The sequence below is a fragment of the Stomoxys calcitrans genome, chromosome 4, assembly GCF_963082655.1.
Source record: "Stomoxys calcitrans chromosome 4, idStoCalc2.1, whole genome shotgun sequence".
Lineage (NCBI taxonomy): Eukaryota > Metazoa > Arthropoda > Insecta > Diptera > Muscidae > Stomoxys > Stomoxys calcitrans.
This window is the reverse complement of record NC_081555.1, coordinates 36,935,487-36,963,268: the sequence shown is the minus strand read 5'-3', so window position 1 is coordinate 36,963,268 and position 27,782 is coordinate 36,935,487. Positions and strand designations below refer to the sequence as shown.

At 35.0% G+C, this 27,782-nt stretch overlaps 2 protein-coding genes across 3 annotated transcripts; one reads left to right on the top strand and one right to left on the bottom strand.

Annotated features, from left to right (window-relative positions):
* Positions 1-27,310, top strand: LOC106094133 (uncharacterized). The gene is made up of 4 exons (XM_013261322.2): positions 1-134; positions 23,025-24,338; positions 24,398-24,479; positions 24,546-27,310. The coding sequence occupies exons 2-4, from the start codon at positions 23,125-23,127 to the stop codon at positions 25,935-25,937; spliced, it is 2,688 nt and encodes an 895-aa protein (XP_013116776.2). The 5' UTR covers positions 1-134; positions 23,025-23,124; the 3' UTR covers positions 25,938-27,310.
* Positions 12,200-14,326, bottom strand: LOC131996688 (G8 domain-containing protein DDB_G0286311-like). Of its 2 annotated transcripts, none has more exons than XM_059366380.1 (2): positions 12,701-14,326; positions 12,200-12,616 (listed from the first exon to the last, which is right to left on the bottom strand). In XM_059366380.1, exons 1-2 carry the CDS (start codon positions 13,367-13,369, stop codon positions 12,428-12,430), a joined length of 858 nt encoding a protein of 285 aa, XP_059222363.1. In that variant the 5' UTR covers positions 13,370-14,326; the 3' UTR covers positions 12,200-12,427. The 2 variants fall into 2 exon arrangements, with proteins under 2 accessions (XP_059222363.1, XP_059222362.1); XM_059366379.1 differs by having other exon boundaries at positions 12,200-12,506; positions 12,543-14,324.
* Positions 27,311-27,782: the final 472 nt, after the last annotated feature.

Genomic DNA, 27,782 nt, shown 5'->3' with positions numbered 1-27,782 from the left:
ATTTGTATATTTTCTACTTGTCAGAGAGTGATTTGCGCTGCGTTTGCCAAAATCAAAAGAAAAAAAATAGAAGAACGAATTTCATTAGTAAATGGATAACAAAATATTAAAAGATAACTAATTGTGAGCACTTAGTAAGTGAAAATTATGTAGAATTAAATAAATATTGAAAAGTGAATAATGTAACATAATTTGTTGGGAAAAAATAAAACAAATAGACTTATGAAAATACAATTCATGTCATGAACTTGGTCGCAAAACGAACAAATACAACTACTTATTTTAATTTTTTTTATATCAAAACTGAAATAGAGAATAAAACTTGTCGTTTTTAAACATGTCCAAAATATTGTTCATTGTAGATTCGTCGTTCACCCATTTTCCTTTTAAGGGATTTTCATTAAAAATCTAGAATAAATTAATTTTCATGTACTATTTTCACCATGTTTTTATTAATTTTGTGTCTATCTGTGTTTTATTTTTCTTTATTTTAAAATAAAGACTACACAAATTGTTATCTCATTCGTATGACGGAAGGCAAACATCATTGAGAGCAAACAAGCAGCGACAAAATAATAAAAAATATATGTGCATATGTATATTGAGCTCATTTCGAAAACAAAAAAAACGAAATATGTTTTAAATAAAACAAAGACTTTCTTTAGTAAACACCTTGAATAAATATTATTTTTTGTTCAAAATTTTACTTGGTTCGTAAATTTCTTCATAAGAATGTTTTTGCAATTAAAAGTTACTAAAGCATACTAGAGTTGACAAATTTCGTAATAATTTGCAATAAATTGGAAAAAGAAATTTTTGTCATAATTTTCAGAGTAAATTTGGCCATTTTGAATGGTAAGATACCATTACCTGTTGAACCATTATCAAACATAAACAAACGAAAAAATTTATGGTACATAGCATTAAAGTTGGTAAATCCCCTTATTTTATTTATATTGTGCTAAGTATGAATGCCTATAAGCTATATTTAATTGTCAGTAATTGATTTAAATGGTAAATTTACATCACATTTACAAACAAATTAGAAAAAATTTCAATATATATATAATATTTTACATTTGAAATCAATCAACAGATGTGGTTGCCAAGCAGTTGTAAAAAGTTTGGTGTAATACATTTTCAGTATTTGATGTTAAGTCTAATTTGAACATCCGGGCAGCTTTTCCACTTCATTTTCTATACCCTTCACCAAACAAGAGTTCTTACGAGACAATTTCTTTGAAACTTTGTCCTCAGAGTCAATTTCAAAGAAATTTTGTCCTCAGAGTCAATTTCATAGAAATTTTGTCATTAGAGAAAATTTCATAGAAATTTTGTCATTAGAGAAAATTTCATAGAAATTTTGTCTTTAGAGAAAATTTCATAGAAATTTTGTCTTTAGAGAAAATTTCATAGAAATTTTGTCTTTAGAGAAAATTTCATAGAAATTTTGTCTTTAGAGAAAATTTCATAGAAATTTTGTCTTTAGAGAAAATTTCATAGAAATTTTGTCTTTAGAGAAAATTTCATAGAAATTTTGTCTTTAGAGAAAATTTCATAGAAATTTTGTCTTTAGAGAAAATTTCATAGAAATTTTGTCTTTAGAGAAAATTTCATAGAAATTTTGTCTTTAGAGAAAATTTCATAGAAATTTTGTCTTTAGAGAAAATTTCATAGAAATTTTGTCTTTAGAGAAAATTTCATAGAAATTTTGTCTTTAGAGAAAATTTCATAGAAATTTTGTCTTTAGAGAAAATTTCATAGAAATTTTGTCTTTAGAGAAAATTTCATAGAAATTTTGTCTTTAGAGGAAATTTCATAGAAATTTTGTCTTTAGAGAAAATTTCATAGAAATTTTGTCTTTAGAGAAAATTTCATAGAAATTTTATCTTTAGAGAAAATTTCATAGAAATTTTATCTTTAGAGAAAATTTCATAGAAATTTTGTCTTTAGAGAAAATTTCATAGAAATTTTGTCTTAGAGAAAATTTCATAGAAATTTTTTCTTTAGAGAAAATTTCATAGAAATTTTGTCTTTAGAGAAAATTTCATAGAAATTTTGTCTTTAGAGAAAATTTCATAGAAATTTTGTCTTTAGAGAAAATTTCATAGAAATTTTGTCTTTAGAGAAAATTTCATAGAAATTTTGTCTTTAGAGAAAATTTCATAGAAATTTTGTCTTTAGAGAAAATTTCATAGAAATTTTGTCTTTCAAAAAACTCGGAGGCCAGTTCGACCCATTGCGACACCATAGCAAAAAAAAGCAATGAAACAAATAAAAGCATGCTAAGTTCGGCCAAGTCGAATCTTATAGCATTTGTCAAGTTGTTTGCCTGGTATCTTTTTATAGGCAAACAAAGAATAATGGATTTGAATTGCTATGCTATTAAAGCTATATCAGGTTATGGACCAATTCGATCTATACATGATTTTGAAACATAAGCAGAAGTAATTCTTTCAGGGTAGAGCTATAGAGCTCATGTTGAAGGTCATAAAAGAAGTCGTTGCTCAAAATTTCAGCCGGATCAGATAAGACTGCGCCATCTAGGGGCTCAACAAGTGCATTCAGGTAATCGGTTTATATGGGAGCTGTGTCAGGCATAAGATCGATTTAGGCCATACTTGGCACTTATGTTGGAGGTAAAAGAAGTCATTGTGCAAAGTTTCAGCCGAATCGGATAAGAATTGCGCCCTGTAGAGGCTCAAGAAGTCAAGATCCGAGATCGTTTTATATGGTAGCTATACCAAAACATGGACCGATTAGGCTCATTTACAATCCTTACCGACCGGCACCAATAAAAAGTATTTTTGCAAAATTTCAAGCACCTAGCATTACTCCTTCGAAAGTTAGCGTGCTTTCGACAGACGGACGGACGGATAGACGGATGGAAATAGCTAAATCGATTTAGAACGTCAAGACGATGCATGTTGAGTCTCAGATCAATATTTCGATGTGTTGCAAACTGAATGGCGAAAGTAATATACCCCAATATAATGGTGGAGGGTTTAAAAAGAAAGATCTGCCCGGAGACAAGGAGATTAAGAGATATGAAAAACAAGTAAGAGCGTGCTAAGTTCGGCCGGGCCGAATCTTGGGAACCCACCACCATGGATTCTACTAAAAAAAATGGGAGCTATATCAGGTTCTTGATCAATTTGAACGGTAGCACAGTTGTTGGAAGTCATAACAGAACACTTTGTGCAAAATTCCAAATTCCCAGGAGCTCAAGAAGTCAAAACGGGAAATCGGTTTATATGGCAGCTATATCAGGTTATAGACCGATTTGAACGGTACTTGGCACAGTTGTTGGAAATCACAACGGAACACTATGTGCAAAATTTCAGCCAAATCAGATGAAATCTTAGGCTTCCAGGGCTCAAGAAGTCAAATCGGGAGATCGGTTTATATGGAAGCTATATCAGGTTAAAGACCGATTCGGATATAACAAAACACTACATGCAAAATTTTAGCCACATCGGACAAAAATTGCGGCTTGTAAGGATTCAAGATGTCGAATCGGGAGATCAGTTTGTGTGGGAGTTATATGAAGCAATCGGTCGATTTGGATCGTACTTAACACAGTTGTTTAAAGTCATAACAAAACACTACATGGTCAATTTCAGCCAAATCGGACAAAAATTGCGGCTAGTAAGGGCTCAAGAAGTCAAATCGGAAGATCGGTTTATATGGCAGCTATATCAGGTTATAGACCGATTCGAATAGTACTTGAGGCAGATATTGGAAGCCTTAATAGAAAACTATATGCAAAATTTTCAGTCAAATCGGATAAAAATTGCAGCTTCCAGGGGCTCAAGAAGTTAAATGGGGAGCTATATCTAAATCTAAACTGATATGACCCATTTGCAATCCTCTACGATCTACATCGTGATTTCGACAGACTGACGGATGGCCATGGCTAGATTGATTCAGAACGTCGAGACGATCAACGATATATATACTTTATGGGGTATTAGACGAATATTTCTAGGAGTTACAAACGGAATGACTAGATTGGTGTACCCGGAATGACTAAATTGGTATACGGTGGTGGGTATAAAAATATGCGTTTTCGTTCATTGTCTTTTCAATAAAAAAATTGTCTGCAGAAAATTTCATTAATATTTTACCTCTGTTTATTGACTTTCCAAACAATAACAATTGTCTTAACAGAAAATGTCATTAAAATTTTCCCTTCAACAAAAATTTTATTGAAATGTTGTCTTTTTCGAAATTTTGGCTCTAGGGAAAATTTCATTTACATTTTTTCTTAAGAGAAAATTTCATTAACATTTTGTCTTAAAAAAAATTTTATAAATATTTTGCTTTTAGAGAAAATTTAATAAAAATTTAGCTTTAAGAGAATATTTTATAAAATATTTTCTACAAATATATTTCATTGAAATTTTGTGTTCAAAGAAAATATTTTTTATAATAATAATAATTTTCTAGATATTGAATTTTTTCTACAGTGTTCGAATATCTTAAGGTTTCCAGTACAAAAATATATTTTTTTTTTAATATTTTCTTAATACGTTGGCAACACTGAACCATAATGACAAAGGAACTAAAACTGTTTTAAACTGCTCAATGGATAAAAGGCCTTGCTTAAAAAAGGGCTGGTTTTATGTAGAATAAAAACAACGAAACAATTACCTAAAATGAGGCGTAGATTAAAATGCACCACACGCACTCATACGTAAACGTGTGGTTGTTATCTGTGAAACTTTTTTGTTGTATTTTGTGAGTGATACCAAAAATATCTCATATCTTCGCCGCTCATACTGTGGTTAAACGATAATGTTTAAATTTTATGTGGTTCATGGCATTTCTTAAGTTGTGTTTAATTACAACAACAACAAAAAAAATTGCACATCAAGAATGAATACCAACACACTAAGCACAGCTATATAACTGGTTTTTTTTAAGTAAAATCAAATTTTGAAAACTGCACCTGTGCTTGGATGTTTGTGTTGTTGTTTACACACACAATATTTACTCGTATTAACAGTAGAACCTTTTTGCAGAGATAGAGCATTCAGTAAGCAGGCCTATACAATTTATACAATCTAAGATCGGTTTATATAGCGGATATATCAAAAAAATGAACCGATTTGGCCCATTTACAATCCCAACCCAATCTCCTAGCTTTGCTCCTTCGAAAGTTAGCGTGCATTTAAAAGACAGATGGACGGACGGACGTGGCTAGATCGAATTTAAATGTCATGGCGATGAAGAATACATATACATTATGGGGTCTTAGACGAATATTTCGAGGTATTACAAACGGAATGACGAAATTAGTATACCCCCATCCTATGGTGGAGTGTATAAAAATGAGTGACCAAGGTGGCGTATGTCGCATGGCATATCTGGGCATAATTTTAAAAAAGTTATCATACACACCCATGCCCAATAAATTAAAAAAAATAATTTATTTAAATTGGTTGGCGTCTAAGATTTTCGACTAATCATGAACTTTATAATAAGTCTTTTTCAAATAAAGTATCCTGATGACGTTTAAAGTTCTGCATATATTGGCATTGGTCCAAAATAAGTTTTTTTATATTTTTTAAATATGTTTGCACTACATATAAAGCAAAAACTATTATTTAAAGAAAAACTTTTGTCAGTTTTGGAGAAAACGAACCAATTTGAGACAAAAAGGCAAAAAGAAATCAGAGCAAATAAAAGCCGTGTTGACCAGCGTAATCCTATCATATTTAGATTAATGTACCTTAGGATTACAGAATCGGGATCAAAAAGCTTTATTTTAAACTTCTTCTTTCCTAGGCCAATCCCCTATAGCACAACGCAAACTTTCAATATTCACATCATCATTATCACAGAGGCCCACTGTACTTACTAGTTTTGTTGTTATAGAAATATACAAAACAAAAATAGCCTTTATCAAATGCGCCATTTTATCTGCCTTAGCCACTTTTCCACATTGAGTTTGTTATGAAATATTTATTTATTTTAGTACCCTACATTTTACAATCCATTTGTGGTTGGCATTATTATTAGCTGATGCAGGTTGCTTGTGTGGAAAATTTACTGCCAGTGGTTAATGTCGTTGATAAGTATCTATCTAAGAAATTTAAAATTAAATTTTTGTATATTGACATGGAAACTAAAAATAATTTATTTTTGCAATATGATGATGACATGGTTTTCCCAGTAATGATTTTTGAAATTTTGTAATCGAAAAGTGTGACGCTAAAATCCCATTTGCACTGCTCACTAAATCCGGATTTATGGCTCAACGTCAGCTGATTTCAAAAAAGGGAAACATATGATTGATACATTGAAACAGGTGTAAACGTGCTTTAAAGTGTTTGTAGTATGTCCAAGTTAAAGTTGGGACCCAAATTTGAATTTGTATTGATTTTCAACTGATATCTTGTATGGATGTTTTTTTTTGCCTTATCATCGCTTAATTTCTCTAAAAAATCAAAAACACTTCACAGAACTATCGAGTAAACTATCAAAGTAGTGTATCTTAAGGTCTGTGTTGTTTCATAAGTTAAATGTTGTGTTTAAATTGTTTCTTGCATCAACACATATACACATGTAGTCACACACATGTCTAGATATGTTTTTTTTTCGCTAGCCTATATACATACAAACATACATACATATGTATGCAAAGGTTATTGTACTCTAATCAATACATTAGATTGTCACAAAATAAAAAATAGTGTTTGAAAGTTCTTAAAGCATTAAAATGGGTGTGTTTGCGTGTATGCAGAAATTATGATTGCACCTTTCATCTGAAATTTGAAAAGAAAAATCGATTTAAAGACTTGAATGTATAAACGTGTGAGAAATTTACATGATTTATAAAGTGAGAATGCATGTCTCATTTTATTTAATTATATTGCTTAGTGTCTTTGACCGCAAGTTTATTTCCCCTTTTTTTACACATCAAACGATGTATGTGAGAGATCTTTGTAGCCGTCACACCGCTAACTTTGTGTTGCCAATATAAAGATACATGCTAAGCCTAAGCTACAGAAAACAAGTAGATATTTAGTCTTTCTTTCTATAGGTGGGAAGGACAGTCGAATACCCTACACCTCTGAATGCTGCTATTTAACCCTAGGATGGGCGAACATATTTTTCTACGTTGTTGGCCAAACCAAAACTTAAAAAGAGCTATAACATGTAAATGAATTTTTTGAAATTTTATCTTTGGTTCCTCCCCCATAGGATAGGGGTATACTAACCTCGCTATTCCGTATGTAACACCTCTAAATATTCGTCTAAGACCCCATATATTCTTAATCATCTTGACATTTTAAGTCGATCTAGCCATGTCCGTCCGTCCGTCAGTCTGTCTGTGAAAAGCACGCTAACTATCAAAGGAGTAAAGCCAGGCGCTTGAAATATCACAAAAATACTACCTTTTAGTATAGGACAGTTGGGATTGTAAATGAACCATATCTAGAGGGCGCAGTTCTTATCCGATTTTGCTGAAATTTTGCACAATGCCTTCTCCAATGATTTGTCTTTTAAAGCCTCTGGAGGGCGTAATTCCTATAGGATTTGGCTGCATTTTTGTAATGAGACGTGTTCTATGGTATTTAATGGGTTCACCATGAATGGTTAGAATCGGTCTTAAACCGATTTTGCTGAAATTTGCACAATGACTGCTCCAATGATTTCCAACTTATGTGCCAAGTACGATTCAAATCGGCCCAAAACCTGATATAGCTCCCATATAAACCGGCCTCCCGATTTGACTTCTTGAGCCTCTAGAGGGCGCAATTCTTCTCGGATTTGGCAGAAATTTTATGCTATGACATCTTTTATGGCATATAATGGGTGTACCAAGTATGTGTCGAATAGGTCTTAAACCTGATATAGCTCCCATATAAACTGATCTCCCGATTTTACTTCTCTAGCCTCTAGTGACCATAATTCTTATCTTAAATTTGGCTCACTCACTTTATCTATGACCTCTAACAAACGTACCAAATATAGTTTGCATCGGAGCTGTATCAGGTTATGTATCGATTCAGACCATATTTGGACATAGAAGAAGTCACTGTGCAAAATTTCAGCTAAATCGGATAAGAATTACGCCCTCTAGAGGCCCAAGAAGTTTAATCGGAACATCGCTTAATATGGGAGCTATATCAAGTTAGATTTAGACCTTTCTTGGAACCGATTTAGACCTTTCTTCTGCAAAATTTAGTACACAGTTGAATAAATGTCCAATTTAAGCTCTTCGACAGTTGAATAAAATAAGACCAAATTTTTAAGCAACAGTTTTAAGATTTATTAAGTTATGTCGGGCCCTGCCATTATCATAAGGTGAGTGATATTGAGTGCCAAAGTTTACCACTTTAACTATAGTACTGGAGAATTTAACGCCGGTCAACTTAATGGAAAGAGTTTGCTGTTTCCTCTCAGTTTATATTACTGTTTCTATAACAAATTGACGTATTATTCCCTAGTCCGGCAACAGTTTTTATACCCGCCACCGAAGGATAGGGGTATAGGGTCCATAAAAGGCTCATTTACTGTCCGATTTGGTTGAAACATGAGACACTCAGTTATGTTAGGCCCTCAACATACATGTTTAATTTGGTCCAGATAGGTCCAGATTTAGATATGGATACCATGTTGACCGATCTCACGATTTAAAGTCTTGGGCCTATTATAGGCGCATTAATTGTCTGATTTCGCTGAAAGCGAGTTCTTTTAGGCCTCTCGACATGCTTGTTCACACTTGTACGGCCCAGTTCGTGTCAGATTTGGATATAGCTGCCATAAAAACCGATCTCTCGATTTAAGGTCTTTGATCCATAAAAGGCTCATTTACTGTCCGATTTCGCAGAAATTTCGTATAGCGAGTTGTGTTAACTGCCATATACACTGATCTCTCGGTTTTAGGTCTTGGACCCATAAAAGGCGCATTTAATGTCCGATTTCCCTGAAATTTTGCACACTCAGTTCTATGCGGCTCTTCGACATTCGTACCGAGTATGTTTAAGATCGGTCTACATTTCGATATAACTGCCATATGACCGATCTCTCTATTTAAGTTCTTGTAACCATAAATTCAACATTTGTGTTCAATATGGCCTAGATCGGTCTATATTTAGATATAGCTGGCATATAGACCTATTTCCCGATTTAATGTCTTGGACATATAAAATGTGCAATTATTGTCCAATTTAAGCTTTTCGACATCCGTGCCCTATATAATTCACATCGCTATTTATTTAAATTCATATACCGATCTCCCGATTGAAGTTCATAGGCACATAAAAGGTGAAATTTTTAACTGATGAATTGGTACAATGGCCCCTTACTAGCCTTCCTGAATATTGTGTGGATCGGACTATATTTAGATGTAGCTGCTATGGGTTCTAAATGATGCATTTTTTACCGTATTATGACGAAAGGTGGTTAATATATATATACCCGAGTTGGTAGGTATCCAAAATTCGGCCCGGCCGAAAAAAAGTTTGCTGAAAATAGCAAACGCTGTCTTTTGAATATTAGTAGTTAATTTTGCTGTTATTGTAGCAATAGTTCTGCTATTACAGCAATTTCAATTTCAGAGCAGCAGACAAAGTCTGTTGTTTGCTGCATATGACTGCTGCTTAATTATGAAGGGGATGTTCGAAGAAAAAATAGAACACTATGTAAATGTGTGTCTCAGTGGATGTTTATAATCACCACTGACATACTTTCCATAATCTTTTTTCTTTAAATTAAGATACCAAAGGCCAAGCTTTTTTTGTTATTGCTCTACTAATGTGCAGATGACTGGCACATTAGTAGAGCAATAACAAAAAATGCGAGTTAGCTCAGCCACATTTTGAAATGTATATCAATGGATGGATCAGGAAGCTTCTTTACAGTAATATTCCACAAATCAAAACCAACTCTTCCAACAAAATTTCTAAAAAATGCCTAATGTAATAAAAAAAAAAGTAAGAAGAAACCATAAAAAGTAGTTAACATTTTGTTGCGGCAGACATATGTACTCAAAACAGCATATTTTGTTAGTTAAAATAGCCGTAAGCAATGTTTGCTAATACAGCAGCCCTATGTTTGCTTTCCCATTTTCAGCAGACAAAAACTGCTGTTTTAGCAAACATGTTTGCTATTTTGAATAACAAATTTGATTGAGTGTAGGATAGAAACACTTAAAAAACGAAGGGTACAAAAGTCCTGTTGACCAATGAAATTTTTAAAATACATCCACAGCCCTGTAAATTTATGTAATTTTTTTTTTTGTCTTGAAATGGTGTACTTAATAATGCTTTTTCTACTACACGTTCCATTCGGAAAATGCAGAGATAAATTCAAAACAATTACATATAGCACAAACTTCATTACTTCAAGATGAACATTGACTTATGAATGAACAATTTAAAATCCTTACATTCAAACTCGCCTAAACCCAACGGACGCCCAATTTCATTATAGTTCAGGCGACTATACCTACACACTAAAATATTTGCACAAAGGAAACACAAAAATGGGGGCCAGACACAAGCCATTAAACCTCGGCATCCAAGTCCGTTTTGCCTAAAAGAAGAACAGTTAGTTACTGTGCTATAAACCCTATGTGTATGTGTGTTTATAAGCTTGTATCTATGAATGGACTTTTTGTTTTCATTTTCATTTCTTATTGTCAGCTGTCTGTGTATTAGTCGTATTTGTTCTTGACGTGCCTTGTGACCTTGAAAAATGTTTTTTCGTGTGCAGCACACAGTTAAAACAAACAACGATGTTCCTCCACAGGTACATACATACATCTATTCTTATGTTTGTAGCTGTGAGAGGGTACGTACAACTGTGCACATCTGTCTGCAAATTGTTTGTAGTTCAAGTACTAGTAGGGTCGTTGTGGGCATAGGGAAATACCATAAGATGCACTTCACTGTTGTCGATAGGCGAAGAACCTACATTCATAGATTCCTACTACCCCATACATCATATAACTTGGGTCTCCTTTGTACCTTTTTCGCCCCCATCTGTTTGTGTGCGAGTATGCAACAACAACAGAATAGAATGCACAAAGTGCAAGTAAAAAACAAAAACATGCAAAATTAATACAACAATTGATGGCAAAGAGAACTGCTCAAAGCAAAAATATGATAAAATATTAAATTAGCGTATACTTAGCTGATTTTGCACTCAATTATTATTGTTCGTATACTCTCAAAAAATGGTGAGATTTTTTTAGAGTTGCCATTTAAAATGTAATACAACAACGATAGAGATTTGTTGTAATAAAGTACAGTCGGATAGCTTTAGGGCCGAAACAGAAATAAGGCGTTATACCTTATTTCGTGCGTTGCGTTGACGCCGAAAAGTTTAAAATACACTATTTCGTATATGGCAACAGGCTTCAAAATCACAAAAAAAATGTTTAACTTTGCCGCATCGCTCATTTGACTTTTGTTTGCTTAGGTAAAATTCAGAGTTGCATTTGTTTGAAACTATAATGTTTTTGTGATTTTGTCTATTTGTTTTAGCAAAATTTACAATTTTAATAAGAATCACAAATGCAATGTGCGTAATATATATTATTACTAGAGTCCGAATGAACATACGTGAGCATGCCACGCGTTCTATATGGGTTACCAAAAACTGACAAGCGTTGAGAAACAACTCAGAAAAAAAAAATACAGCGCGTCCGTTCTGTTTCGGCCTTTGTAGACGTGCCAGTGAAAATACCTAAAAAAAACCTGGTATTCGACATATGTATAAACGCAACTGGGCCAATGAAGATAGTTGGCTGTTAGTCCGTTCAGCTTTATATCAATATATAAATCAAATTGTGAATCATCTAGACTAGTAATATTAATTTTAATATTATCTTTACCGTACATTATTTTCCCACATTCCGATTTAAAAACAAACATGTATTTATAAACAAACATTAAGCTTGGTCAGAACGAAATTTGGATATCCACCACTTCGGATTTATATATCCACATTTCGTCAAAATCCGAAGTAAAATGTACCATTTACGAAACCATGACAGCTATATCGAAATACGAACCGATCTGAACCAAACTCGACACGGAAATCGAAGAATCTAGAATACCCACTGTTCCAAATTTCAGCAAATCGGGTAATAAATGGGCCTTATATGAATTCAAGGGAGGCTTTCCAGCCAGGGGCGCAAGATAAGGATGGTGGAACCTCCGTGGTTAAAAAAAAATAACTCTTTGCAATTTGAAGTCTGAACAAAGAATAATTTTTATTTTCATTTTAAATCTTAAAGAAAACTAAGTTACAATATAATAAATGATGATTAAAGTAAAAGCTAGATTTCTTGGAATTATACAATAAAAGTTACAAAACAATTTCTTATTAATTAGTTGGTGTTAACAATGATATTGGTTATATGAGACAAATATATTTATTGGTTATTCAGCGTTAATTATGACCTAAATCAATAGGTTAACGTTCTCGGTGGTTTTGGTGGAGATAATAAGGTGGGTGTCGTAACTGGTTTTGGTGGAGACAATAAGGTGGGTGTCGTAACTGGTTTTGGTGGAGACAATAAGGTGGGTGTCGTAACTCCTCCCCCCTTAAGATAGAGCGACGGCCACAATGAAGATGTTGTGGTCGGAGTGATAGGCTGTGGAGGTGGAAAGTGGTGTTTGTACGTATTTTTTCGTTTAATGACAATGATGAGTATGGTAATGACTACTATTGTGCATACTAATGTTGTTGTTGTTGTGACTGAGTGAACTGTTGTAGTGGTTATTTCCAGGTTGCTAATTCTGTTGTTGGTTAGAAAGTTGAAATCCTCGAGTTTTTGAAGACTAAGTATTTCGATTGTGGAGTTTACGGAAATGTTGCTGTTTGGTAACGGGGGTATGTGGAGTTGATCCCAATATGCATCGGTATCATCGTGGTATGTTATACCATTTATTGAGACGTCACAGTTCTGGAAACGCACAAGGGCTGTGTCTTTTACTGTGAGAGTTTTGATACTGCAAGTAGAATTTATTAGTGTCTCTGGTGAGTGTATAAAAAGTATTAGGTTTTGTTCCACTTGTGTGATCGATTCCCTTTTTCCAACGTCACTAATTGGGCAATTTGCTTCTTTATTGTTTATTAAGTTTCCAATACATAACGAGTATTTGGTTTCTTCCTGTCGGATCGGTATACCGCAATAATATGTTCCTTCGATCGATGGGCAAAGTGTTTTGTGATGGTGTGTGGAATTTTCATTAAACAATATATATGGTTCTGTTATTATTAACTTAGTTATGTTTATTGGTAAAGGAATTATGTGGTATAGAAAATAGTCTTCTTCAGAGACATTCGGTACAAGAATATTAAAAATGATATTTGTTTCATTGTAGTAGGCTTGCATGCCTAGCATTTCATAAATATTTTCGATAGATCTGACTTCAATATTTTTTTTTGTTTTAATTTGACTTCTATGTTTTCGAGTTCTTCCGGGCTGAGGAGGAATCTTGAAATTATATTTAGTTTTGACAGAACTACTGCCTCAGCTATGTTTGTTAAGTGGTGTGTTAGAAGGTCGATGTTGTAGTTTATCTGGTTGAGGTATTGTGTTTGTAATAGTATGTCCTCTTCCTGTTTTATTTTATTAGTTGTGCTCAACATGTATCTTTCTATTGTGTGCTGTTCGTTATTTATGTGGGATGTTATGTTATTGAATCTTTCAATCATTTTAAAGTTGATTGAATGTTCGTGTGAAAGTGTATATGTAACGTTGTTTAGGTTTGAGTAAATGTTTTCTATCTGTTGATTTATTGTTCTAGCGTCTTGGTCATCCATGTTACCCGTTATGAATTTAATCACGGAACCTAGTCCATTTATTAGCCCTCTTCTCTGTCTTTTAATTGGGTATAATGCTAAAAACTTGGTCTTTAATTCTGCAAGTTTTAGCTTAGTTATTCTTACGATGTTAGGTTCAAATATATGTTTCTCGAAAAGGTCAAGATTGTATTCTATAACGTCAATGTTTGTTTTGTAGTTTTCAAGATTAATGATGTGAATAAAGCTGTTGAGATTTGTGACGAATCTTGCGGGGCCTAAACGCAGTGGTAAAATGCTTTGGTGTGTTGGCAAGTTGTGTACCTCGATTATTTGTGCCTGAATTGAAGGAATTCTAAAAGTGAAAGATTAGTGTTAGTTTGTGTGAGGAGAGCGTGAGGGTAGTTCTGGTCAATGTTCTATCCCTAGTATATATTCATATTAATTTACTGAATTATTGTTTATTTGTTTATTTATGTACTAAACATGTAGTAATAGTATAGGACATTTCTTTTTCTTTTTGCAAAGGCTATAATAATTCTTGATACAGTTAAAATTTTAGTTTTTACTTATTTATTTATTTATTTATTTTTTTTTTTTTTTTTTTTTTTTTTTTTATTTTTTATGTTGTTTCCTTAGTCTACATTTATGTAATTTCTTTTGCCCTTTAGTAAGAATGGTAAATTTGCCATCTTTTTCAACTGTTTGCTTTGAATATCTAGGCGTCAATTTGTTTCTTCTTGATTCTTTCCTGAAAACGATTTGGCCATCAGTGACGTCTTCAGGATCCTCTCTAGAATCATTCAGGTTTTCGATTCTTGTCTTTGTTGTGTCTCGGACATGTTTTTGAATTTCGGGGTATAGTTCGTCAAGGAAAGTATTTAGTTTCGTTAAATAGTCATGTTCGTTTGAAAAATTTAATGTCTTCATGAATTTGTATGGTCGTCCAAAAAATAACTCGTAGGGTGTGTGTTTGGTCGTGGAATGAATAGCGTTATTGTACGTTATCAATGTTTCAGACAGTATTTCCTCGTGTTCTGTTGAAAACGGTTCTCATACGGTCTGTACTGTGTATGGTATCCGACCCTATTTGTCTGTGGTGCCCTCTGGTATGATATATTCTGCTCCTTGACACAACAAGATAATGCCTCAGCCAGTGAACGCGGTTGCATCGCTCTTACCCTAGATCCAAGTGGTTCATTTAGGCCACTAAGGAAAGAGTTTAAACACATCTCGGAATAGAGGGATTTCTTTGCGTTTATTACTCCAGGGTCTTTTTCATGAATAAGTATGTTATTACAAAGAGAAGATTGAATTTCTATAATCTCTCCGTAGAATGGCTCGATAGCCTTATTATACTGCCTGACATTGTGTAAGTCTCTTATTAGGGATGTCTCAGTCCGTTTGTCTGAGTAGTGAAGTATGAGGTTATTCTTTATGTCATCCCAAATGAGTGGAGTTCCGTACATATTGAGGACCTCATTGGCCTGTCCCTCAATTTTGTTTCGTATGGCCCTTAGTAAAATCTGGCCATACGGAGTGTTGTCCGTGCCACGTATATATAATAGGATCTCCTCAACATTATTGAGGAATTCGTACAGGAGTTTTTGGTTTCCGTCGAATTTAGGCAAATCCTTAATCGCGTCGGGGATTCTCAGTGAGTTGAAAATCTCGACCTGATTGGTTGCCGGGCCTTGAGTTGGTTGCGTCGATTGATTCATTTGATCTAAAATGGAACACGAGCTACCTTCAAAAGTGGTCAAATCACCTCCGTCAATAGTACTGTTAGAATTTGTGAGGGTCTGGTTACTTTTGTCAATACCTTCGTCCGGATTCTCTGCGAGGGATTCACTGTCTCTTCCGGCGATGGAGGTTAGGCTAGTAAATTTTCTCAATTTATAAGGGATAAATCGAAGTTTCTGTTTCTGATTCTTTTTGTCGGGCATAAGTACCGATATTTCTTGATTTCACAGTTTGTTCGCTTATATATATTCGAGAGAGAGGGGAAAAAAAACTTATATTTTGTCTATCTCTTCTTCTATCTAATAGAAGAAATTTGTGGACTATTGAGTAGTGGGTGCCACTATACAGATATTCCTTCTGTACTCCTGTCGAATAAGCCAATGATGATCATTCAAGGTCTATGACAAGGATCGACTTTCACTTCTCGGTCTGACCACACAAATTCTTCTTTTTCTTTTTTTTTTTTTTTGTTTTGTCGATATACCTTCGACACTGTTCTAAAGGTTGGTACAGAAAAAAAAAATTAACCTTCAAATTGCGTTTAAAAGGTAAAGATGTTTCTTTAGAGTTTTTCACAACTATTCCGATTTTTTTTTTTTTTTTTTTTTTTTTTTGATATTATATTTTTCTTAATTTACTTAAAATAATCTTAGTTCCATTTTTTTTTTTTTTTTTTTTTTTTTTTTTTTTTTTTTATTATTTTCTTTTCCACACACACACAAACACTTACATAAGCCCGATCAGGAAGTTAGTGATGCTCGTTCTCCTTGTTGATTTCGTCATGTTGTGATTTGTTGTGTCCTCCTAGGTTCCAGTGGATAAAGGGTTGATACCCACTATCTCGTTGTTGGCTTGATGTGTGTTTTCGTGTTTCCTCCAAGGGACAACGAGATTGTCCACTGAACTGCCGACTGCGCCAGATAAGGATGGTGGAACCTCCGTGGTTAAAAAAAAATAACTCTTTGCAATTTGAAGTCTGAACAAAGAATAATTTTTATTTTCATTTTAAATCTTAAAGAAAACTAAGTTACAATATAATAAATGATGATTAAAGTAAAAGCTAGATTTCTTGGAATTATACAATAAAAGTTACAAAACAATTTCTTATTAATTAGTTGGTGTTAACAATGATATTGGTTATATGAGACAAATATATTTATTGGTTATTCAGCGTTAATTATGACCTAAATCAATAGGTTAACGTTCTCGGTGGTTTTGGTGGAGATAATAAGGTGGGTGTCGTAACTGGTTTTGGTGGAGACAATAAGGTGGGTGTCGTAACTGGTTTTGGTGGAGACAATAAGGTGGGTGTCGTAACTCGCATGTCTGCCGACGACGCCGATCTCCTACCAAACATGGGTAAAAGCATATGGTCGTCGACGATACCTCTTATGAAACTTATTACTGAATGAACTACTCAAAGAAATTTGGAAAATAGTAAAAGATTCAAATAATAGTGATGTGGATGAATGCGTAGAGCGTCTGCTTTGTAAACGAAAGGTTCTTGGTTCAACACTTGGCTGCGACAAAACAATAAAGTTTTATTTAACTTATAATTGCAATGTTTTACATGAAATTTGTCTTCTTCAAATCACCTGAGCTATTGAAAGCGTAGGGGTGGGAGACAAGCGGAACTGGGTTATGAAATTGAGATGTGTCCACCAATCTCCAATTAAATGCATCGAAGAGTTCACAAATTGCGATTTTCAGTTTCAATGCTCGGTAGTAGTTCGTAACTGTTATGAAATTATTGAACGAGCGAGTGAAATTATTAATAGCGAGCACACAAGTCTTTAGCCCCATAGGAAGTTCAATATTTCTCAAAGTTAGTTCATTTTAACTAGTGTTGAGGTTCAACATTTTTTGAGTTGTTCCTTAATGCAATGTTCACGGGAGATTTTCTATGGAGTATTTAGATTCAAGGCCGTATATCGGGTGATGGGTCTATATATGGCAGTTATATTGTCCGATCTGCACCATATTCTGGAAGGATGTCTAGGGGACTTATTATACAAAATCACAACAAAATCAGGAAGCTAATTGATCATTTATGGACATAACATTCAATAGGGAGATCGGTCTATATGGACGCTATATCCATATATGGTCCGATCGGAGCCATACTCAGCACGAATGTTGAAATGCTTAGAACAGGACCCAAGATCGGAGCCATACTCATCACGGATGCTGAAATGCTTAGAACGGGACCCAAAAAATTGAGTTGGGAGATAGGCATACATACATGACAACTATATTCAAATATACCGATCTTAACCATGTTCCCATATTCGACACGACTTAACATAACTGTCTTTGCCAAATTTTAGCGAAATCGAGTAAATAATTCGCCCTTTATGGGCTCAATAACTTGCAAATTTTCCACGAACATTCCATAAAGAAACAGAGGCAAACTTCTCACATTTCAATGAGTGCTGTCCGATTCAAATTGGAAGCCCAATGATAAGGGACCTCGTTTTTATAGCCGCGCCCGAACGGCGTGCCGCAGTACGACACGAAATTTTTGCATGGTTTTTATATTGGCATAGTCGCTCACCAATGTTTCCAGCATTAAAAGGGAAAACCACTGGTAACATTTTTTTCTGATTTCCTCGCCTGGATTCGAACCAAGGCATAGGCGAACATGCTAACCTAAGCGCTAAGGTAGGTGACAAAATAACTTAAATCGCTATATCCAAATATATACCGATTTGATCGATATTTGGCATAGATATCAAGGGACCTAAGGCAACTCACTGTGTTAAGTTTCAACCAAATCGCACAATAACTGTGGCTTTATGAGCTAAGACCATTTATCTTGCTATCGGTCTGTAAGGTGGCTATATCAAGATATAGTTCATCTTCGAACTATGGACAAAAAATCTGTGTAAGTTTCATCTCAATTTTTCTGTTTTTAAAGATTGTAGCATGATTACAACAGACATGGTTAGATCCTCTTAGAATTTAAAAATGATATGGATATTTCGATGTGTTGCAAATGGAATTACAAAATTAATATACCCTTGGGTGGTGGGTATAAAAACGCTTAAAAACTTTATTAAAAATTTGTATAATATAATAATAATAATCAATACTCGTGAAATGCAACTCGTATATCTGCCATGACAAATATTTCTCCCTAGCAACATAGTAACTAAATTATGCATTTCTTCTTCCATACATTCTGTAATAAATGCAATCTTTGTTTTACATTGTTTTGGCAACTCTGTTAGCAACACACATATAAGTTATTGTAAGTAAGAGAGTGCGAAAGCTATTGAGTGTTTCGTGTATTTTTGAAATGAAATGCTTGCAATTTCATTCGTTTCATTTTAGAGCTGAATTAAATTTGACATCATCAACATACATATCTCGCTCGTATCTCGGTAAACCTGTAAGTGAATTTTTATTTTTTTTTGTATTAAAAAATACGAACAAATATTAAACATAACCTAAAAAGATGTGATGAACCAATGTATACGTACATAGTAGGTATCTCTGTATGTGCAAAGATATGAAAGAGTCTTTATACAAAACATAATAGCAACGCAAAGTTATTTACAAACAAAACTATACGAAGAATTTGTTTTGAAAATAAACGTCATCAGCTGATTGCAAATTCGAAAACAAAAGCAACAATTTAAAGGCAGAGAAGAGAACGCTTGCTTACAGATAGATACACATACAAGTGTTCATACATATATGCCACATACATTTGTTCGAGCGTGTGTGTGTGTGTGTTTGAGCGTATTTGACGAAATAAGGAAAAGTGAAAATTGAATTATTTAATAAACAACATATAATATTTAAATAACATTTATTAGCTAGTATTAAAAAAAATTTAATTACATTTCATAAAGTGTTTTAATTGAATTATGGTTTAAATCATTCTTTGTTTATATTTTTCATATATAAGAACATAAGATTGTGTGTTTATAGTGGGTATGTATGGATGTGACAATTTTTATGTAGAATATATGTGTGTTTCGTATGCCTTTGATGGAAGCAGCAAAACGATCAAGTTCAAGTGAACGAGAGGCGAACAACAACAACACAACAACTAACTCAGGCAATATCAACAAACATTTGAGAGCGTACTCCAAATTGACTGCTCTCTCCGATGTTTGTTGATGTGGGGCTCTTTTGCATGTAGTTGTGGCTGTTCAAGCTCTCCCCAACAAAACGAAGTACACTGACTTTGGGTAATTGAGTTTCGTATTGGGGTACACGACACGTAGCGCATTCATTAAACAGCAACAATATCTAAAAGACCAGACAAGAGGAACCGAGTGCAATCGTAATTCGTGAATTAACAATTTAAAAAATAATTTCATGAACATCCAAGGTACTTAAATATATTTCAATTAATTTTTTTGAAATGAAAGTGAGTGTTGTGGCCTTACTTTATGGTGTTTATTTATAATCTCTTTTTCTACGGAGTGAACTTATTTGTGGCTGTGTGAATTTTCAAGATCGTCATGAAGTCAAACATGAATTAACGATTTGTACAAAGATTATTTAAGATACATTTTTTTTTATTTAATAAAACTGTATTCAGTGAATTCCTTTTATGAAAGAGAGAGTGTGATCCATTTTGATTGTTTTCGTTAAATTGCATTGCTGTATTTCAATCATTTTCTTTTGTTTCCACTTCACCTGCAAATTAAATTGATTTTCTCTTTTTTGTTTCTGTTTTTGCAAAAATATGGCTGAGCTGCTGGTGTATGTGAGAGATTTTCTTCGAGAATTGTTGTTAAAATGGAAGTAGAAAATTTTGTTTTGTAAACAATCATACTGAATATACATCGCTGGTTAGTGTCAAGTGATCAGCTGATGAATTTGTTTTCCTCAATGCATTTCTGTATGGATTTGAAGTGTCATATAGATATAGGTATTTATTGGTTAGGAGTGTTTTAAAGTAAGAATGGATCTTTTTCGGCCTGTTGTTTCAGAAACCTGTCCAAAGAAAGTGGTTATAAATAAATGTTAAAAAAAATGTTGGTTGGCAAAAAAATATAACAACTTTTTTTAAAATTTAGACTGTGTGCTTAAATTTTGTTCAATAAAAAGGGGAACATTTTTTTTCTCTTGTGTATGTACCCAGCAGACATTTATAGAGGAAGCGATCAGTTAACACTTTTTTATAATTTGTCCTTTTTACTTGCCAGCTTAATGGCTAAAACAAGCTTTCATAATTACTCAGATGGTAAGTGTTGTTGTTATAGCAGTGTGTGGTGTTTCATCTTTTCGCCTGCTGGGTTTGGCATCCAGATCTGGAAACTGCGACTAAGTTGCGATGCGTGCAGATGGATCTGGTCCTAAGTCGAGTAGGGTTGGCTGGGCAGTTAAACAGGTGGCGGGTGTCGTGTGCTCCCAGGCTACAACTATACAATCTCAGCTCTGTAGAAGTTGAGGCACTGCATCTGTCGTAACGGGCAGGTCAATTTCCTCAGGTGTAATGGGTGGCTGTCGTTCCCCTAGGAACGTAGAAAATTTCCCCAAATATACCGGTCCTAAACTGGAGAATTAGTTACCTGGCACAGGACATATCTTACAGGGAATGAAAAGTTTCAATTGTCATAACTTATGATTCTTAATCATACCACCATAAGATGGTGGGGGTATACTAATTTCGAAATATTCGTCCAAGATCCCAGAAAGTATATATATTCTTGATCGTCATGTCATTTTAAGTCCATCTAGCCATGTCCGTTCGTCTGCCCATCCATCTGTCTGTCGAAAGCACACTAACTTTCGAAGGAGTTAAAGTAGCCGTTTGAAATTTTGCACAAATACTTTTTATTAGTGTAGATCGGTTGGGATTGTAAATGGGCCAAATCGGTCCATGTTTTGGTATAGCTGCCATATAAACCTCTCTTAGGTCTTGACTTCTTGAGCCTCTAGAGGGCGCAATTCTCGTCCGATTTGGCTGAAATTTTGCACGTAGTGTTTTGGTATCACTTTCAATAACTGTGTTGAGTATGATTCAAATCGATCCATAATCTGGCATAGCTGTCATATAAACCGATCTTGAATCTTGAATTCTTGAACCAAAAGAGCGCACAATTTTCATCCGATTTGCCTGTAATTTTGCATGAGATGTTTTGTTATGACCTCCAATAACTGTGCTAAGTATGGCGCAAATTGTTACATAACCAGATATAGCTGCCGTATAAACCGCTATGGGATATTGACTTCTTGAGCCTCTAGAGGGCGCAATTCTCATCCGATTTGGAAGAAATTTTGTACAACGGCTTCTCTCATGAACTGAAATATTACCCAATAGCATATTCTTATTCAATATTCTTTGTTTGCCTAAAAAGAGATACTGCGCATAGAACTCGACATATGCGATCCATGGTTGAGGGTATATAAGATTCGGCCCGGCCGAACTTAGCCAGCTCCTACTTGTTTAAAAAGTCGCTTGAATATTTGTATGGCTCATCCCCGGTTCACCACTGCAGACGAGTTCTGGGCTTGATCCAAGATCACTCCTGCCCAACGACTCCTTCCCGTACGCAAATCTGTGGATACTAAAACAACAACTACATCCCCCCATTCCCATTTGGAAACTATAGATTTATATAAAAACTCTGAGTAGTTTCTTTTTATACTCACCACCGAAGGATGGGAGTATATTCATTTTGTCATTCCGTTTGCAACAGATCGAAATATCCATCTCCGACCCTATAAAGTTTATATATTCTTGATCAGCGAAAAAATCTAAGATGATCTAGCCATGCCCGTCCGTCTGTCCCTCCGTCTGTTGAAATCACGCTACAGTCTTTAAAAATAGAGATATTAAGCTGAAACTTTACACAGATTCTTTTTTTGTCCATAAGCAGGTTATGTTCGAAGATGGGCTATATCGGACTATATCTTGATATAGCCACCATATAGACCGGTCCGCCGATTTATGGTCATAGGCCCATAAGAGCCAACTTTATTATCCGATTTTGCTGAAATTTGGGACAGTGAGTTGTGGTAGGCCCTTCGACATCCTTCTTCAATTTGGCCTAGATCGGTCCAGATTTGAATATAGCTGTCTTAGAGACCGATCCCTCGATTTAAGGTTTTGGGCCCATAAAAGGCGTATTTATTGTCCGATGTCGCCGAAATTTGGGACAGTGAGTTAAGTTAAGTCCCTCGACATACTTCTGCAATATTGCGCAAATCGGTCCAGATTTGAATATAGCTGTCATATAGACCGATCCGCCGATTTAAGGTCTTAGGCCTATAAAAGCCACATTTATTATCCGATTTTGCTGAAATTTGGGACACTGAGTTGTGTTAGGCCACTCGATATATTTCTTCAATTTGGCCCAGATCGGTCCAGATTTGGATATAGCTGCCATATAGACCGATCTCTCGATTTAATATTTTGGATCCTTTGGACCTTTTCAACCTTTACAAACGTTCTTTTTCCAAAATGTTTGGAAAGACTAGTATCTTATCGGAATATAGTTTTGGTTTGCATTAAATGACACGTTTTTTTTTTGTTATTTTCATTGCAGATTTCTTTTCTATTTTTAATGAAGACTTTCTAAAGAAAACATCAACCCAAAACGAAACCGTGGTGGATAATAACAACAACAACAGCAACAACAAATTACAATGCTAAACAGTGTAAATACGTTGGAGTTTCTCAAACCGAAGTTATCAAGCATGGATAAGTTCAATACCACCTCAGCCACAAGGATACACCATCAGCCAACGCACAGTACTTACTGTACATTTGTCACCAGTGCGGGCGAGACAATGAAAACAACTCTAGCCATGATTAGTGATCCCCTAATCCCACTTATGACGCAACAGCCTCTGCGACAGGAACGTGTTAAAGTGCAACACTTGGAGAATCATAGAAAACTACAAAATAACAATTGCTGGAACAATTTTCGTACCATGTTCAAAGGCCCCTCGTCCTGCAGCACTATAGGCATTAGCGGCGATGGCAGTGTTCTCAGTGGGCTGGTCAAACAAATGCAGAGTGACCAAGATTTGGAAGTTAATGATGTGAAACATACAATCGATATACAAGACAAAAGTGCCTTTAATTTAGAATTTAATCAGCGTATTTATAGTAGCACCAATAGCAGCAATAAATATAGCCATGACTATGGTAAATCATCATCATCATCATCACCGCGAGCAGTAGAAACAAACAAAAATCATTTGTACTCCAAACAACAAGAGCAGAACGGTTTTATAAATAAACAACCACAACCGAAAGCAATGATGGTTATTCTGCCAAGACGCACCGAAGATCAAGAGCACGCCTACAGACGCATTGAAAGTGTCCACAATTATGCCAAACTAAAGTCCGATAATCAATCGCCAAACGGTAGTCGCCGTCATAGCTTTGACGAAGAATACGAGGAGGAGGAGGAGGACGACGAAGACGATGACGACGAAGCAGAAGATGATAATAACGATGCCGATTATGATGTCGAAGAAGATGAAATGATCGATCTAGATGGCGACTATGAAGATATTTTTAACCGCAGAAAATTATTTGCCAAGCTATCACAGCCCTCCACACATGGCTCAGTTATTGTTGCCCCAAAGCTATCGAAGCCCAACTATTTGATGACATCACAAAAGATACACTCCTTGCGCAATACTGGCGATGAGGATAGTGAGTTGCAGGTTGATGTGGAAACGATCGAGAATCAAGTCATGCATCAGCCGCTGGTTATAAATACCAGTGCCAATGATTCAACTCTGGCAAAACCAGATCATCATGCACGCCGTCCCATGAATGCCTTTCTTATATTCTGCAAGCGTCATCGTGCCATTGTCAAAGAACGTTATAAAACTCTGGAGAATAGGTACAAGTAACTGTGGTATAATGTAAATGTGAACTAATGTGAACTCTTTGCTTTTACAGGGCCATTACAAAAATTTTGGGTGATTGGTGGGCATCTTTGGAGGCCAGTGATAAAATGTGCTTTACGAATTTGGCTCAACAGGTACAAAGAGAAGCTCTTCTCCAAAAAAAAGTTCTCAACTCACCATTTTGATTTATTAACTTTCAGAATAAGGATGCCTTCTTCTCGGCCAATCCAAACTTCAAATGGTATAAACTACCGGCACCTCCACTAAGAACATTGAGTACACGCCCCACTAACCTAGGCATGGGCGGTGTATATGATTACGAGGCAAGCGGTTTTGATATTAAACCTGAGGCTTCTGAGCCCATCTGCAATAATACACGCAGCAATAATAACTACTTTAAATTAGCAGACGAGGCACAAATGGGTGATTTAAGTCAATTGATGGAGGAGGACAAAACAAAAACAAAACAATTTGCTTTGCAAGAAGTCTTGGGAGAAACCTCACAGTTCATGAGGTCACACATTACTGGCAGGGGCATGGAAGAGGAGGCCCCAGCCATGGAAGACAAAGATAAACTTTTGAAACGCCGCCGCTATCACAATGAGAATAGCTTCTCCAGCAATAGCAGCGAAGAGGATGCTCTGTTACCAAAGAAGAAAAGCGCCCGAACTTGTAAGGGCAAAATATATCAAGAATTGATTAATTCAGGCCAGATTACAGCACCTGCCATTAAGAGAACAAAATCAAATCCACGTGTAATGGCCAGCGAAACCAATGGCAGCTGTGCTCGTTTAGATGCTAGAGAAACGAAACAGCCTCTGGAGGAACAACAAGTGGTGAAATATGACATTAGTTCAGTGGCTGTGGTGGAACAAAAACCTGCTATAAACCCTGAAACTGCTGCTGAATCAATGGATTTGGCCCATTTTGATTTGGAAGAAAAGATAAAAGAACTTCCAGCCTTAAGTTTAGATGAATATTTGCAGCGTAAGCGCATTACCAAGAAGAAAAAGAAATTTCCCATGAATGGTAAAAAAAGGGGCAATCGAGGCAACAACAATGGCAATGGCAATGGCAATAAAAACGCCAATGTCTCTTTTGACTTGCCACAGCCAATATCCCCAAATTCAGAGGCCAGCAGCATATTAATGCAACAACAAAGAAGACAGCAACAGCAAGCTGCTGTGGGAAGCCAAAAACGTAAAGCACGCAAAGAGAGCATAACACGACGTGATGTTTCCGCCATTGAGCAGGAGGTGACCTCATTATTGCCTCTTACCATAAATGGCTGCTGCTATTTTCAAGAGGCTCCGGCAATAAACTCTTACAAAACTATGAAAAGTTTTGATAAAGATCCTCAGCAGCAGCAGAGTCCAACGGATTACTTCAAACCGACATCACCAATCATTCCTTTAATGACTTCATCATTTCCACAAAATCACACATCACCTCCATCATCACCACCGCTACGGCCCACAGCCTCGGCAGAGTTGGAAAACAATCACAACTTAAATGACAATATTATATCGTCTACCTCAGATTTACTCATACTGGCCGAAGTCGCTGCCAATCGCACTGAAATAAGTAATTAGTTCTTACATATAACAACAAAATGAAATGATAGTTTAAGTCTATAGGTATGTTTTTAGAAATCTAAATATTAGTCTCCCCCTTTTATCCATTTCCCTTATCTCTAGTATTTGCCTTCCATTAAACATCAACTATTAGTTGGTACCAAATTACTTACCGAACCATATGAGATGATTAAAATTAGAATTTCATTTAACTTTTCTCCCCCACAAGTAGCATACAAATCCAAGTGGCGACACCAGCAAGTGTTTAATGATATTAAACCTTATGGGAACCTTATGAGTATATATAGGGTTGCCCAAAAAGTAATTGCGGATTTTTTAAAAGAAAGTAAATGCATTTTTAATAAAGCTTACAATGAACTTTAATCAAATATACTTTTTTTCGAAAGCAAGCTAAAAGTAACAGCTGATAACTGGCAGAAGAAAGAATGCAATTACAGAGTCACAAGCCGTTGAAAAAATTTGTCAACGCCGACAATTACTTTTTGGGCAACCCATTAGTATATACTCATGTGCTCTTAGGGATCTGGCGATCAATTGATCCTCCTTGAAGTGATAGATAGATGACACATATATTTTTATATCATATTGAAAAAAAAATGAATCCTTGCACGTTTGTGATATACATACCTGTGCAATACTTTAATATGCGGAAAGCAAAAAGAAGTGAAAAAAGGAATATCCAAACCAGAGTTATGCGCAACATTTATTTTGTATAAAAATTTTTGAACAAGAACTATATGTTCTTGAGAAGAGAAAGGCTGTGAAATCATTGCGTGGGTGGTTTCCATATAATAAACTATAGTTTAAAGTCAATATTAGTTAAGCATGTCAATTGAATTCGATTCGAAACGGGTTTCTTTGGAAGTTTCCTTAAGTATTTGCTCTTAAGAGGGACGACACACAGATATTTTTTTTTTGTTTTTACCTAAAGCTGCCCAAAAAAAATAGAAATCTTAGAAACATAAAGTTGACCATTGTTATTCATATATTTTTTTTTTTGGATTTGTTGTATGTATATTCTATATGATTTTATGGCAAGACTGTGTGCGGCAGCCACAACCCTGTACATACAATTGTGTAAATCATGGTCATAGAAGCTATTTATTTATGACCATCGTTAGTAGTACATAAAGCACCGACATAGGGTTTGCAATGATATACACGTACAAACTCAAGGCCTTCATTATATATCCTTTGTTATTAATGATGTTATTAATATATTGTTTTATATATATACACAAACATGTATATTTAAGATATCAGTAGGAGCAACGATAGGTACATGCATATTTAGTTATCAATCATGTTAATTTTCATTTTTGTTAAGAGTCAAAATGATATATATTTAAATAAAGTTATATTATTTTTAAGTACAAAGGTATACAGGAAGTTACTAAGGGAGAAAATCGTATGCTCGTTGCGGAGCATCAATGGAGAAATGGTCGCGGTAAGTTGAATTAAGACAAGAATCCCAGACCACAACACTATAAAGATATAACATAGGTCCGACAACTGCAGTATCTCAACAATGGTGCATACAGAGCAACAGTGATTTGCCAAGCCCTCAGCTATATTCTGAGAGGAAATTCCAAGAAGAAATATATGTACCAGCTGGACGGGTAGCGAAGGTGAAAACTTCTCTTTCAGAGTGAACTCGAACCAATCCTGGCAACTTTAAATTTACGAACTGAATCTGGTAAACAATAGGATAGTCAACAAAAATGCGTAGAATTTATGGTGGAAATATTGACATAGCGATGGACACAGAGAAAGAACACTCTGCACGAGGTTATTCATCAAATAGAAAAATCCTTCGATGCCGAAACGTCATGGCCATTTGCA